The sequence below is a fragment of the Drosophila melanogaster genome, chromosome 2L (genome assembly GCF_000001215.4).
Source record: "Drosophila melanogaster chromosome 2L".
In the NCBI taxonomy this organism is placed as follows: Eukaryota; Metazoa; Arthropoda; class Insecta; order Diptera; family Drosophilidae; genus Drosophila; species Drosophila melanogaster.
The window spans coordinates 12,515,758-12,532,516 of NT_033779.5; the positions used below are offsets into that span (position 1 = coordinate 12,515,758).

General features: G+C 36.6%; 1 protein-coding gene across 4 annotated transcripts in view; it reads right to left on the reverse strand.

Moving 5' to 3' along the window:
- Positions 1-16,759, reverse strand: part of bun (bunched) — a 91,072-nt gene that overhangs the window by 60,218 nt on the left and 14,095 nt on the right. The window contains exon 6 of one of the 4 annotated variants that reach the window (NM_001042892.3): positions 727-1,428. The exons of the other annotated variants lie outside the window; for them this stretch is intronic. Within the exon in view, the coding sequence (NP_001036357.2) occupies positions 727-1,428 (702 nt within the window). The remainder of the gene's footprint in view (positions 1-726; positions 1,429-16,759) is intronic. 4 annotated transcript variants of the gene reach the window in all.

Below are 16,759 nucleotides of genomic sequence, written 5' to 3' on the forward strand. Positions count from 1 at the left end.
AAAGCTAATTGGCGAATTCCTTAAAAAAATTATTAAAGTGTTTTTTTTCCATAAAAACTAAATTAAATTAAATTAAAATGTTTTAGCATTGCGTGCGAAATTAAACAAAATTTGAATTTTGATTTTTGAAATAAGATAACATGCATTTACGCACCACGTTGGTTAATTCATGCCGAATTCATAGAAATACATTAACAAAACAAATTAATTAATAATACAATATATGACATAAAAGGAATTAAACATCAAAGGCAATGGAATGGTTGGCAATCCATTATTACACTAATATTTTTATTATATTTTAGTAGGAGAAATGTTTTTACCATAGGTGTTTAGACTAAAGTGTTAGCAAGTGGTTTTAACTAAGCTTGTAAATAACTCAGTTCTTTTGTGATTAAATCGTTTGAAATCAAACTGTGTTATATTTTTCTATGATATCTTTTCAGTTATTATGTGAACAGTCAGTGTTGATTGTTATTTAACAAAATATCGCCACTGGCATTCATTTAAACAAGAAACCCAGAAACCCAGAAACTGAACGTAATCCAAATAACAGTACAATATTGAGCGTGCAACACCACAGGTCAAGCGATTAGGAACATCAAGCATTCAGAGCGCGAAGGACACGCACAGGGAGGGGGTGGTAACAAAATCAAGCGACAAGTAGTAGGACATGGCAATTAGAACCCGCAACCAGAAAGTATGGACTGATCGACCCACACCGACCTGCTGATAACGGTATCCGCTGCACCACCGGCTGCATCACCGCATGTTGCAGCCGCCGCAACGGCGGCAAAAACGCTGGCACATTCCAGCGGTGATCGTGGTCTACGATCACCGGATGCGTTCGGCACTTGCAATCGCTGAAAGGCAGGATCATAGCTGAAGGATATACGCGAACTGGCCGCCGGATGTCCTGGCATTGCGGCACTGCCAAACGACGTTTCCGGCGAACTGGCATAGAATGGCGAATGCGGATAGGCATAAATCGAGGGACTGGCACTGAATGCACCCGTGCTCCGTGTTGGACCTCCTCCTTCCATTTGATTAATTCCGATCGCAATCCTTGGCTGCGAATGATGCATCTGATGCTGTGGACTGCTGCCGGCACTATTTGGTATGGGAATCGCACGACTTGCCGATCGAGTGGTGTATATCGTTGGCGAGAACTGATCTATGGCCTCCTCATAGTCCTCATCCGTACTGGAACCCATGTACAAATTCGTATCGCTGACCGCTCCATTCGGATTGTTTGTGGGCCACAGTGATTCGTCCACGCAAAAGGAACTTCTACCCGACTGCGATTTGTTGTAGTAGTAGAGCTGCGGATTCAATCGATGCATAAACGACGGATCATTGGGCCCTCCTATGTGCGGATTACTAAAGGCCCTCTTTCGATTTCCGCCAGGATTCGATGCGGTTATAAAGCTGGATATATCAATTTGGATTTTGGATGTTTTGGCAAAGCAAAAGGTCGCACGCACGTTTAAATAAAAAATAAAGAGTTTAAAGGGTATAAGATAGATTGGATAGTAGTAGCTTTAGATATAAATATATAGATGTCGCATAATTTTAGTTTTTTTTTTTCAACGCCAATTGCAATTATAATGATGAAAGTTCAAATTTGGGCAGAGGAATAGGAATAGGGAAACGGTGGTGCCAGGCAACAGGAGTCGTCGATTCGATGTTGCTGCAATGAAGTGATCAAAGTTTGCGTTTCGAAAGTGAACTGTGATCGATGCCAGACAATCAGGTGAACGAATCTTGTGCATTGACAAAGTCTGATTGAAAAAAACATATTGTTTTTTATTTGCTATTTGTATAAAATTAAATGATTTTGGGTGTGCGCTCATTTTTTGTGCCTTGCAAAGGCTGTCGCTGCCAATAAAAAAGTTTGTTTTGTATGTGTTTTAACAACATGACAATTAGTTGAATGTGATTACATTGCATAATTTGTCTTAAAAATTTTAATTGTTTTTGCTTTGTTAATGTGACTACTCTCACTCCAATCAAAATATTTTCAAAAAAAAAAAAAAAAAGAAATGCAACCGCAGTCAACAAGAGCAGACTCAATTTCCACTTCATTTGCCAGCACAACAGGCAGCAGGGCAACAATATGATGCAACATTTGCTGCAACTTGTCGATGCGCTCCAATTCTCGGCATAAACAACACACAACTGCCGAGGATGCAACATGGAATCTTTTGCTGCAGGCAGCAGATGATGAATGTGGCATGCCACATGCAATTTATGCATCTCAAATAAAATTGACAAAAAGCAAAATCGCGGCGAAGGTGCTGAAAATTTTGTCAATTACGTTGTGGCAAATTAATCTTCGCAAATAGGGTAAAAACGAACATTTCCTTTGGAAAATGTTTGATCTGTGTGACAGAGTGACGACAACTCGCTTTTCCTTTGAGGATGAAAAACATATTTCCGTTCTAGAAAATCAAGCTGATTTTTACTCCACAGCTAAGTGCATAAATTAAATGCAACAGGGCGTGGAAAGAGGATTTTTCCAAAGAAAAACTTTTCACAGGCTAAAGGCCTTTGCCTCACAAAATAAGTAGTAAGCCATAGTAAGAGAAATGGTGGCAACAACAACTTTTTAGCTGCAGTCCAGGCACATTTTCCTTTTATTTTTTTGTTGGATAGTGGATAATTCTCAGTGGAGTGAAATGTGGAGCCCCACATGCTTGTTGTTGCTTTTCCTTTCGGTTTTGTGGCTATCTGTTTTTTGTTTTTTTTTGTCTGCAGCAAAACTTTTGGAGCTTTTAATTTTGTTTGCTTCCTGCTACGATTTTAATTGTTAATTTTAAGTTTCACGAAACTTTTTAATGTGCCGCACATGACAAAAATGTTACTCTGTGCACAACAAGTTTTTATTTCGAGATGAGTAAATTAGCAGAACTTTTAGAAGTTTAACAGGAAAAGGATCCTTATTAAAATCAGTTTTCTACTCATTTGGGCCAACCTTTTTTTCGCGGATATAAACATATATATATGTTTCGCGTTTACTCCCCCCAATTTTAAATACTTTCCCCTGTCTTCTTCTTGAGTCATCCTCTTGAAAATCCCAAAAATCCCAGCGTCATCCTGGCATCTGGATTGTCATCATCCTATCTTTCGCCACTTGCAGCTTGCATAATGGCTATGTAGCGAAATTAGCATAAAATGAGCAATACAAACCAAAAAGAAAACGACCCCATTGAAAACTATGGAAAATTGCGGCTGCATTGTTGTTGCAGCAACAAATTAAATGCACATTACATGCAGCATTTTCCCCCTTCCCCATTTCCCCTTCCACTGCCATTTTCATTTGCCATTGTGTTTTTCCCGCTTTTGTCGTTGGTTCAGTATGTCGCCCCAAAGCCAACAAGGAAATAAAAGTATTCAACAAAAATTGTGAAAAACAAGCATTTGTTGTTGTTCAAGAAAATTAGGTGAATGGAGCTAAGCTCAAAGAAAACTGCGCAGAGCGAGACGGAAAATTCCAAAACGGGAGCCTCGAAAACTGCGATCTCAGATAAGAGAAAGAAAAGAAAAAAATCGCTGAAAAGAAATTTGCAGTCAGCTCGAAGAAAATTTTCGTCGGAAAAAGAGGAGGGGGGTTGGGGAGAGGGGGAGGGGGAGGGGGTGCATTAATCGCTTCACCGTTTTGTTTTCGCAGTTTATCTGCGAGTTTTCATCGCTCGCCGCTGCTGTTTTCTGCTTTTGACCACTTTTACCCGCCAAGCCGAAATTTATTTGCGAATTGTCTTTAATTCGTTTCTATTTACGTAATACGCGATTTCCAATGCTTGCGGTTTTCATTCGCAATTCGGCAGTTTGATTGGACAGCACAATTAGCTTGGAAGGACAGCAGAAAGGATTGCGTAAGTTTGAAAGCGGTTGGAAAATTAGGGAAGAAAAACGATGGGACAACACCAGAAACTAAATCTCCACATCTCTCAGTTTGCAATTCTTTTGACTTTTAGTACATAAAAGAAATGTATGACATTTACAAAAATATTTAAAGGAACAATAAAAACAATAAAAAGATTCGCCTCCTATTTAAAGTAAATACAGGCAGTTGGTAAATTTTGCCTTTAATATTTACAATTTACAAATGATAATATTAAAATAAAAATTAACTAACGGAAATACCATTAAAATATATTGTGAATTAAGCTTAACTTTTTCAAAATGGTAAAGATTTCAAACACGACTGCTTCACTAAGCTACATTTATTTACAAGTTAGTTTTCTTAATGCATGATTAAATTATTTAAATGCGTTAAATGGAAAGACAAAACAGCAAAAAGTAATGAATGTTTCTTTAATGGGTTGGCAGGGAATTAAGGTAAAGCGTAGTACTCACATACATAAAAATGATATTGGGGCATATACATTTCGATTTTTATGATTTTCGCTTGCTTACCTGAAAATAAAAGAAGAAGAATTTAAGTAAAAATGGCTCAAAGTCGTAAGCAATAATTATTATTAGCTATTTTGTCTAAACCAAAGTTATGGAATTGCATTTTTCGGCGCCTCCATTTCAAATATTTCAGTAAACTGCTTGATATTGTTGTGTTATTTGTTCAAGACGTATACTGCTTACTGACATTTTGACAATATTCCGATAGAGGGCTATGTAAACTGCTTAGTCAAACCGCTTTGCTAACAGACAAAACTGTTTAACAGTGATGTTAGCACAGTTTGAAAACTAAGCAGTAGTGCTGTAAACAGTAATGCTGTTTAACAGTTTCGACAGTTTTGGATTGATAGAATATGAAGTACACTGCTTGAATACATAGTTAGGCACAGTTATTCTAAAACTGTACAAAGTGGAAAGCCCGCATTCATATAAGCAGTGCTCTCAAGATCATTGTATGTATGCTTACAGTAGAATGGAGAATAACATTTTATACAAGTAAAATATTGAAATTTTACAGCCGAAAAACTAATTGGTAATAAAGATATAAAAATCAACATATAGAGTTTTGCAATAAAATGAACTTTAAATGATTTACATATTAAAGCAAGAAAATAAGAGGTGAGTCAAAATAATGACACACTTTTAAATTAATTACAGAGTAAGTTAATAAGTAAGCTAAATTGTATTGCATATTAAATAATTTTATTTGAAGCGAAATTGGAAATTTAAAATTTAAATGGGTAAAAACCCGAAACGCAATAAAAAATGTGTTTACGTTTGTCCGCATTTTTGTTGTTATTTTTTTTTTCTTGCTAAGAAAAATGGCAACAAATACAAACAAGGCGATAATGTGCAATGCACAAAAATGATCAATAACAAAATCGAAGAGAGAGCACTAAAGGAAGTAGACAGAAAGAGAGAATGAGAAGGCGGTAGAGAAACCAAAAAGCAATAACAAAACAAAACAGACGACGATAGAATGCAATTAGAAGACGCAGATAGCGAGAGAGGAAAACAAAATAATTCACGTGTGTAAAAGACAAACGATGTAAGAGAGCAGCAGAGCAAGAGAGCGAGAGAGAGATGGCGCGAAGAACTCGAGTGATAAGCTTCTCGTGCCCTCTCTTTCTCGCGCAGAATTGATTGACTTCGAGACTTTGTCGCATTTGTTTTGTTTTTGTTTTGCATGCTCTTTTTTTTCGTTTAGTCTATAATAAAAATAGCAATTTGCGCACTATTTTTAAATTTTTTGAGAAATTGTTTATTTTGTTTTATTTTTTTTCGCTCTCTGTCTTCCACACGATTTGTTGTTTGCTCTTCGCAATTTGTTGCTGCTGTCAATCACAGCAAAAACCAAACACCAAATAGCTTAGAGAACAAATATATGTTTTAACACTTTTTTTTATCAGTACAGTCAATAGAACTCCACTTTAAAGAAAGTTTTGTTAAAGCATAATACTTATTATTCCCTAACTGCTCAAGCGCTCAAATACCCTGCGCGAAAGGGTATAAATAGAAAGAAGGATAGAAGATTTGCCAAAACAACGAAAAGAGAATTGACAACTGGGAACAGCCCCCGCACACGCCCCCCTCAATATCGCGTATACGTAGTCTGTATATTCGGTATATACTATATATGCACACATGACAATTTGGCGCCTTGGCGCCAACCGACGTACGACAAAATCTATTATTTTCTATTTTTTCACTACTTTGTGCTTGTATTGCATGTGGTTTTAACTTGAAAGCCCCCCCGACTACAAAGTTCGCTGTATTTCTGTCCATATGTCCAAACGACTGGGGAATTCGCGTAAGACAAGCATAATCGATGGCCTGCCCGCCGTTTGTCTCTTATCACAGAACCGACTTGTCTTGATACTTGATAACGACGAGGCACACACGAAAGACAGCGAAACGAATGAAAGAAAGAAAGAAAGTGAGAAGAAACACGAGCGTGCTGCAAGCGGGCAGATTTTTAATTTCCCCAATTGATAAAAGTGTATCTACATACATATACTTTTTGATTCGTTTTGCTGTATTTCCGGGAAACAACAAAAAATTGTGAACCGTAAAATTTATTTTTGTATTGCTGATTATTTGATTTTTTCTTTACTGATTCATTGACTGAATATCTTTTAAAATCGATAAAAGCCAGTAAAATATTTTAGTTAAAAAAAAATTAATTAAATATATACATTTTTAAGATACAAATGGAGGATGTGTCAAGAAAACTATATATCTGATATTGCCGTAACTTTTAGACCCTGACCATCCTAAAAAAATTAAAAACTAACTACTCCAGCTCCAAAACCAATCCACCTTTCACTTAGAAATGCCTTAAAAACACAACAGACAACCAGGAAGCGCGTTGTCATAAAATATTTACACAGTTGTTAAAATGCAGTTTGCAAATGGCGTAATGAGCGCTTCGATCGATCCACAAATCAAATCACCAATAGGCGCACAAATAAATCACCAATATCGTCAAAATGCAATCAATAGAGATCGGTTTGATGACCTCCATTTACCTTATTGGAAATTGCATTTTCTAATGGATTTGCGCTCTGGCGAAAATTACGAATAAGAAAACGTATTTCCAATAGATTTATGCTTCCCCATCGCAATATAAATGCATCTTTGAAATTGTTCTCATGCTCATATGAATGCACCCTGTGCGGAAATTAAATTTGGCAATGACAAATTGACCGATCACACAAGGCGATGTAAATTCAAATAGAAAGTACAAATAAGTGGTGCAGAACTCATGGGAAAATACTGCAAATTAGACTAGAGAATTACTCTGTGAAAATAAATGAATATACATTATAATATAGTTTACAACTATTAACATTCATTCAGTTCATTTCATGGCATTAAGTGTCTTAATCATATTTGGATTTTCAGACTGGTATTTAATAATTCTTTAGATAATTCGACTAATTCCTGCGAATAAATATGCCCCATCAACGAGCTAAGGAAAATAAATAAGCCGAAAGACATGGCAAAAAAATGTTCATTAAATTTGCATTTCCCTCTATTATTTGGCGTCACCGCCGTTCGTTCGTGCAAACAATTTTATTTATTTAATTTATATTTATACCAGTTTGTTGTCTTTCATTTGTTTCTCGTGTCCATGACAACTGCATGTGTCTTTTTCAATTCTACGCCCCTCTGTCTGCCTGTGTGTGTGTGTGTGTGTGTGTGTGTGTGTGTGTGTGTGTGTGTTGTCTCACTGACACACAATAATTAGGCAAAGTAAATAAATTAATTTCGCATTTTCGCGCGTGAAGAAAATTAATGCGAAATTAATGGAGCGGCAAGGCGTCTACTGCTCACTTGAATCGCCCAGCCATATCCCCAGACATATAGACACATATCCATTCAATTTGCCAAGTGTTTGGTTGCAATTTAATTAGCAATTTATTAATTGCCTCTTTGGCCAACAGTGCAGCGCAGACGGCAGAAAAAGTGATTCACACGAGACTGACTGATTGAGACTAGCAGACTGTTGTGCCATCGTAAGATGGAAAGTGTAATAAAGTTTATAAAACAAATACAGCTAAATAAATAAATTATGGTTCTTCTTGCTTTGATTTTCAGAACTATCTTAATATACCCATGTAAAGCTATAAGATACAAAAATTAAAATGCAAATTAATTTAAAGATTTGTGACTATACCAAAGCCTATTTTATGATTATGGGTATTTTTATATTTATTTATATGGTTCTATAAAGCACATATAAGCTTAGTAAAATCCTTATATTTTATGCAGACTATCTCATCTAATTTCCATACACAATTTCTTTACAATGCTTTTTAGTGATTTATCTTGTTGACTATTATTCAAGATTTCAGTTATGATATGTTAAATGAGACAACTTTTAGTTATCCGCAAACTCCTTTAAAAAAATCTGGAAACTGCAATCTGCCCACGAAACTTTAAGTAACTTCCTCTGTCAATTGGCGCTTGTATTAGTCATTTTAGGTGGGTGTGTGTGTGTGTGTGACGGCTTTGCGTGTGTGGGTGTGGGCGTTGCCATGTGAAGAAGAAACCGGTAAAAACAGCTGTTGACTGCTGACTCCACACAGCTGCTGCGAAAAATTGGCAAAGGGGCGCCAGAAAGAGAGGCACAAAATGCCACAACATTTATGGAGTTACTGTAAGTGGAAATCGGAGTGTATGCGAATTGATGACTAATAAACAGAAAGAGACTCTGCACTCTGCGAAACAAACAACAACAAACAAAACAATAAAACCTCAAGCAACGGAAACTAAAAACAAAAATAAAAGCCGGCAAAATACATAACTGAAAATGAAAACTCCTCAGCCAGACAAAGGAAAAAACCGGCTCTAAAACTATACGAAAATGAAGAGTAAAAATTACTAACAAAAAATAAAACAGAGACGAAATTCATAAAGCAACAACAGAGTTTCTTCCCATTTAACTGAAAAATATGATTTCATTTTTATTGCTTTCAGCAAAGTCAGTAAAGTGGAGAAAACGCTTGCACATTAAATATTTTAAAGGTCCTGTTGTCATCAAAAAAAAAGCTGTAGATTCATTTGAAGATATATCAAGTTGATAATTTTTAAAAATACAAAAATTGTCAGGGGAAATTCCGGAAAATTTGCGTGGGCCAAAAAATCAGTCTAGAAAAATTCTTAGTCAGCCGCAGAAAAATTAAACAGACAAGATACAAAATGGGACATTTATTAGTATAGAAAATCTATCTAAGCCAATTTAAATCAAGTTTAAAATCTCCGAAATCAGTTTGCACAATACATAACACAATGTTATACTTAATTGGTACAAATGCACAGAATTATGCAAATTTAGAAGATAAGCAACAGAATGTGAAAGGAAAACAAGTTTGAATATCAAAATCTGATATTAGTTTTGGGCAAGTCATTCCGTCTTTATATCCAAAAGATGTAGTTGTATTATCTTAAGCTATTTTATTCTTCGATAGAAAGTTGATTTTAGTGTGGAGCACTCTAATCTCTTAATGAACGAAAGGCAGACAAAGAAGTTGATTAAAAAAATATGAATGGAAGTGAAAGAACGCGATTGTAAATGCAACATGAGCTTAGTGGAACGGAAATGAATTGAATTCCAATATGGCGAACAAATGGTGTGCGTCAGTGTAATGGAAAATAAAATAAAAAAACATATAATTTCCGAGTTCAACGACCTCCGCCTGACTAGCAAATTAGGTGCGAAAATAGTGGGAGTTGTTAGAAATCCCCCAACCAAACGAAATCCATATTGGGTCAAAACAAATGCCTGATAAGAGAAAATGCATTGTGTCACGCACATTTTTGTTTTGGAACCGCTTTGAGCTACCGTTCATCACCTTCTGTTTTTAGGAAAATGGGTAGGTTTCCTAGGTTTTCCATTCGCCGACACATGCTCATTAGGTTTTCCTTGCCACTCTCGCCCACTTGTGGATTTCAGGTCAACCAACCATTTGGAGACTGAGAGCAAACTGCGTCACAATCAGAACACGTCAATAACAATAATGGGGCAACAATCAAAAGGTTTATTCACATTAGTATACAAATATTTGTGGGCTAATGTGATTTTATTAGAAGTTATGGATTTATCGAAATCAAAGCGTTAAAAGCTGTATAAAAACTATAAAAAGAGAAATATAAAATTATACTTTTATAAAAGCGTTTAGGATGTAAAAACGTTGATTTTATATTAAGAAAAGTGAGCCCTTATGTTCTACTTAAAAAAAAAGAAAGTTTTTTCCTTTTTGGTGCAAGTGTCGCCCTTAGGCGGAAAAAATAAATAGTTGGGAAAGTGGAAAAGCCATCCGCTAATTTGCACTGAGCGTTTTAACGACCTTTTCCAATGAGTATGGCCTGAACTCACGCCCCCGCAATTTGTGCGAACGATGCTAATTGTGGGAAAGGTGCAACTACTAAAAAAAAAAAAAAAGATGTAAACACACTTTTTTACACCTCTCGTGTCTGGCAACTTTCACGTGCAGCTTTTCACCCAGCACACCGTTTGACATTTTCCCGGCACCTTTTTATTGATTTTCGTTTCGAATAACTTTCCAGCTGGTGGCAGCAAGTGGAAATTGCGTTTCAGTTCAGTTTCGAGCCTTCCCCCAAAATGCAAATCCATAATCAACTTTCTGCGATTTGCTGTTTGTTTGTTTGTTTGGTTGTTTGTTCCGTCTGTTTACACACACACGATAGTAATAATTTCGCTTTTTCCCCAACTGTGTGCCGATTGTTATATTTTCGCTGTCAAGGTCGTTCTTCGCCAAGGTGGTACCTGCTGCTCCCCCCAGCCACCCCAACTTCCGCCCCCTCCCCTTTCACAATCAACATTCAACTAAGCAGGCATTTCCCTATTTTCCAAATGAATTGTGTTGTTCTTTTCGCCTATTTGTGGTCATTTTTATCAGACAATGGCACAGGTGGGTTTGTTGCAATTTGATTTACGTACTACCAAAATACAGTAAGAGAAACAAAAAAGTAATTTTAATCCAAAAAGTAATTTAATCCTTTTTTGCAATACAATTATCTAAGCATTCTGGCATACTTGATTTGAAGCTAATCAAATAAACAATATGATATCATTTGTCATTTTAGAACGACCAAATAGTTTTTGATTTGGACTAAAAACCTTTTAATTTGCAGAGTATTTTATATATATATAAAGGTTAGTAGCCCTATAAAAAGGACCAAATGTCCTCAGTCCTCCCAGCAATTTGCTCAATCTCCCCATCAATTTGGCTCGTTTGTTAGTTCGATTTTGTTGCTTTTTGTTTACATCCCAACTCCTGTCCACAAAATTGTTTAGAGAAGGGGTTTCATTCAGTCCTTTGTTTTGGCAAAATATCAAATTGAGTTTGACATGCAAAAAAAGGGCTGAAAACGAATTCAGACAACTTTCGACATTCTTACGATGTCAGAACATGATGAAATGAATAGGGAATGTTAATTAATGTACATGTCCATTCAGCATTTGAATCGAAGTCGTTTCTGAAGTCATTTAATTAAGTTTTCATTGGGCGAGAATACAAACTTTTTTTAATCCACCCCAAGTGCAATTCGATTCAGTTTGCAATGCCAGTTGCAGATGCAGATTTAAGTTACAAAAGTTTTACGTGAAGAAATGAAGTATTTGGAAGTTTAGGTGTTAGTAAACACACTAACAAATTTAGTAACTCCTTTCAAACACTGCACAAGCAAAACCTTTTGAAGAGCTTGCCATTGGAACATTAAATAAGTAACTAAAATGAAGAAATTTCATTTGGTGTGTGGATTTTAAAATGATTTTTAGCAGATTTGTGAATCTGTACAAAATTTACAATTACAAATCAACGAACGCCACGATTCTTTCTTTTTAAGCCTCCTACATATTATCGATTAAATAAATTCCCCAAAATATTGTGATATATTCAATTTGTAAGAATTTTGTTATAAGAAATTGCAATTTGCATTCGCAGCACATAAACTCTTTCAATTGATTGCGATTATTGACCCACTGTGAGAAGAATCGCACCGCAAACTTGGCACTTGGCAGGAGAAAAGGACGGCGAATGCAAGAGTGAGCGAGACGACGAGTCGAATGAGATGGGGACATTGTATCTCTCGTTCTCGCTGCGGTGCTGGGATGCTATCTTTCGCGGACCGTAGAAATTTATGAGCAAATAAATATGCCTGATATTGTCGGCTGTTTTCCTTTTCGTTTTACTTGGTTCTTTGTTATTCTAGACTTTAGTATTTAAATCATGTGCTCTGGGTCCCCCCCCCCCCACACTTTTGCCCCTCGGATTTCCCCATCACACCAACCCAAACCCATGTGAGATCACAACAGCCAACAACTGACGTCTATCAAGTATATCGTTTTGTATTTTCGGTCTCTTTCAACTGAACCTGGGTGAGTTGTCTTTTTACCACTGTGCACTCTTTTAATTCGCAATTTCTTTCTCTAAATTTGACTTGCAAATATGCAGGGAGTCAATATCCAAAGTCAAAGCCAATCATCAATCAATCAATCAGGCGATTGGAGCGCTCGCAAACGGCGCCCATAAATCAATAAAAGGCGTTTCACGCTCTGTTCAGGTTTCAATTTTCAGCAAAAATGCCTACCTAAAACAAGTGTGAGGGAAGTGTCACTTGTGCTGCACAGAAACCAAAAACGAATAAATAAAAAGAAAAAAAACCCTGGGGGCCTTCGTAATCTGAGGCATTCCCTCTGCCGGCGTTTAATTTCGAGCGATGAAAGTTCAGCTCTCGTCACATGGAAACACCTGTTCAGCATTTCAGTTCGCTGTCCGCACCGCAAGCACAGTGGGGCAGGTTGTGAGTCGTTAGGTTTTTTGTTCTTTTCAAATCAGTTTGATAGTGATTAGAGAGAGCACACCACACACACCTCACTTGGTTAGCATATTCCTGCCTGGCAACAAATCGTCAATTTTCAGTTTCGCATGGTAATGGAATTCGATTTGGATTTTATTTTTGGTACACGTGGAAATAAATAGATGAGCAAGTACTTGAGCATTTCTAATGAATGTTTAGATTTATTTATTTAGGTGAAACCTATTTTTGTTTACAAGTGCCCACTTTCCATTTTAGCTCATTTGGTTTGTCTAATGGGTTTTACTTTCATTTTCTTAAAAAGTAAAAAGGATTAGTTCTCAAAATAAATATTGGATAAAAAATACTGACAGTCAACAACTTTTTATATAGAAAGATTTGGAAAGTGCCTTTAAAAGTCATAACAAGTCTTAAGATAAATCTTTTCATTATGCACTTTTAGCCTTCTGGGCCATCAGTGGGTTAAACAGCCACTTCAAACGAGGCAACAATGTTGCACTCACCAGATGCCCCCCCCCACCCCCACCTCCATCAAACACTATGAATTTTATCTGAGAAAAACAGCTCGTGACGTTAAGTAGGAAAACAAACAAAAAATGGCAGCGACAGAGAAAAATTGAAGAGGTGCTAAAAATATTGGCGCGAAAAAAACAGAAAACAAATATTGCAAAATGCTGCGCAAATTTTTTAAAAACTTGTCTACGAGAGAAGTAGGAAGAGATAGACGGAACTAAATATAAAAATAATTCTATCGCTGAATACAATATGTGAATTTTCTGTAAATACAAATAAGAAGTTAAGAAACTTTTTAACTATATTCTATATCAAACGAATTTTAAATTCCTTTATGATAAGACTTCACATTTGCTCAGTGTAATGTACTGGGCATGTTGGAGAGAGGCAAAAACATGAATTAAATCTAATTTATTTCATTGAGTTTAATCAACGCATGAGAAGACTGCGTTCTCCCGCTCTCCCCGCTTCTCACCACTCTCCAAAAGCGCGTGAGAGAGTTGAAATAGGAAAAAAATGCCACGCGCAGCAGAGTTTATTTTTAAACAACAACAACGCATTATAATGAAGGCAGCAACAACATAATGGCAATAACAACAACACTGATAGGCGATGTTTGATAGCAACAACGAACCCACCAAACGACCCAAGGGACGGTAACAGGAGGGGGGAGGGGTATCTGACGATGGCCGTATAAAAATCAACTTCAATATTTGTGTCTATTTTTAGACACACAACGAAGCGATACGAACGCATGACCGTTGATTGTGTGTGAGAGCGAGAGAGCGCCGGAGTGTAATGCGCCGGTTAACGATCACTTGCAATTACAACAGCAACAACAACGAATCCAAAGAGCAATGCAGAAAATCTCTCTCATCAATATGTGCACGTATTTTGTATGGCTGTGTGCGAGACGCCAGACAGACGCAACGACGTCAGAGAGCGGTTTTGTTGTTGTTTTTTTCTAGTACCCACTATTTTGATTTTACTGAGGTATACTAAACGTAATCAAAATATAAGAAAAATCATTTTGAGTTAGTAAGTAATGTAGATCTATTGGCAGTTTTTTTTTCAAACTATTAAGAGATAAAGCATTGAAAATAGTTTTAAATTTTACTGTGGTAATGCAGCATTACTGTTTCTACAACTTATTTATTTATGGAAAAAATCTTAGTTAATAGGAAGGGACCATATTAAATAAATCTTAAAGGATCGATTTAATATTTTGTTTTTAAGAATTGTTTTCATTAGCGCTTTTCTCAATTATCTTAATAACTATAAAGATTATTAGTAAAACTTTCAAAACTATTTCAACAACAATTGGAAAGTTGTGTGGCGCCTAGGTTGGCACACAAACACGCGCCTCCTCGCCCCTCGCCCAACCCACCTTTCTCGAGCATCGAATTTCCCAAGCGAAGGTCAAGCTGTGCTGTTGGTTTCGTCCCATTTTCCGCACTCTGATGTAAACGAATTATTTCCAGTTTTTACTACATTTCGTTACTTTTTACATCACAATTTTCCCCACACACACACACACACACACACGGACAACGGGTAAGTGCGCAGCGCATAAGGCGAAGCTCATTTTAGCGTAAAGCGTGGCTTTTATGTAAGCAAAAGCAGGGGGGGGGGTTGGTTAGGTGGCGGGTGGGTAAGATGAACGGGGGCCTCAAGCCCCCAATATGGCGTATTTTTTAGATGTAAACGAGACGAAAATAAATGGAAATGCATGTTTGTATACTGTGCTCATGTTTACTTCGTTTCATGCAGCCACCGCATTATGAGGAAGTGAAAATGATGATTTTATCGCAAAAAGGTGTTTTGTTTTATTTATTAGAAAATATATACGAGCATGACTGTAAGCTGAATGGCTATTATTAAATCAAGCATACAATAAATGTGTTTAATCACCAACCGAATATTTTCTAATCAGAGTTGACAAACTTGTTTACGTTTCCCTTAAACAAACACTTGAGACAGCAATTTTTTCGATCATGCAATTTTCCCAGTAAATAAATTCGTAATGCAAGAACGACAGCAAATGTTAGTGATGATTAAAAATGGTTTCATTATATAGAGATTACAATGCTTTCGTGGTTAAGTCAACAATGTGGCCAAGTGCAACATCTAAGAACTTATTCACTAGCTACCTTCTATTGTATAGACATGACTTACAACAATTTTAAGATACTTTACTAGATAAAAGCTTTAATTAACCAGCAGTTTCTAGACCTTTTCGGTCCAATACCCTTCTTTCTAATCTCATCTGATGTTTGGCGTTTATGGTCTGACATGCAGATACATTTGTACAATCTCATGACTTGACAGTGTTGGTGTTGTTTGAGGTTCAATTTCGTTTCGGGCAAATTCTAGATAATTTAGATAAACACATGTTAGAGTGTGGAAGAATATGGCCAAGTGGGTGGTGGGTGGCTGGCTCGGTCACCCGATAAGGCAGAATCCCAAACGGAAGTGACACACGCGTCTAAAGGTTCTTGAGCGTAAAATAATGGCACCGAAAGTTCCCTCTTAGTAGGTCAAATGCGTCAAAAGACGACAGGCCACAGGAAAAAGAAAAAACCGGCAGCAGATTTTAGCCAAGGCAAAGTATTTAGCAAAATAAAGATATATAATTTGGCACATGTGAGACGGGCATGTTTTTGACCTTGTGGCAAAAAATAAATACAAGTATTTTCAATACTTTCGCTTCCCCGCAAAAATGTTTTGCGCAGAAAAACTGGAATTATTGGCATGCATTCTTTTTGTGCTATATATATGATTTATTACTTTAGGTATACCTAAAAAAAATGTAGTAATCCATGTTTTTGGGAACAGAATAATAATATCATGTTTAATAAAGGTTCTCTAACTTAGAAAAACCAATTTAATATCATAATTAGGAACTGTAGTTCAAGTTCTATATATTTTGCGAAAATTGCTTCAATTTGCCATTGGAAATCCGAGCAGTAAAATGCTCGAGCAGGTGTCTGCTAATTTCTTTCTGATCGTTCAGTTCGAAAATCTGACAAACCGCGACAGGTATTTCTTTCGCTGTGACTTTGACATAGATTTCACTGTCGTCGTGCCACCGGCAGACAAGCAAATGGCAAAACAAAACAATAATGACATTAAGAACACTGTTGAATTCCCCTATTGATTATTCCTCGTCATCCCCCTCCCCCGTATTTCATTGGCCACTTTTTATGCATACTTCTGTTTTTTTTTTTTATTGTTGATTTCGCTTGGTTTATTATAGTACACAAGTGAATCAACTTCGATCGAAGGAGAGTGAGTAATTGACAAAGCATTTCGTGGCGCCTCTTCAGCGGTTCGTTCCACCCATTACGGAAGTTCAGTTTTCGAGGTCATTGGAATCGAAGAAGCGGCCCAACCTCCCCAATTCCCAGCTCCTGTTTCTCAATTATTCTAAGTCGGTCAATGCCAGGCACGCGTCAAGTTACCATTTCGATATATATGTTAAACA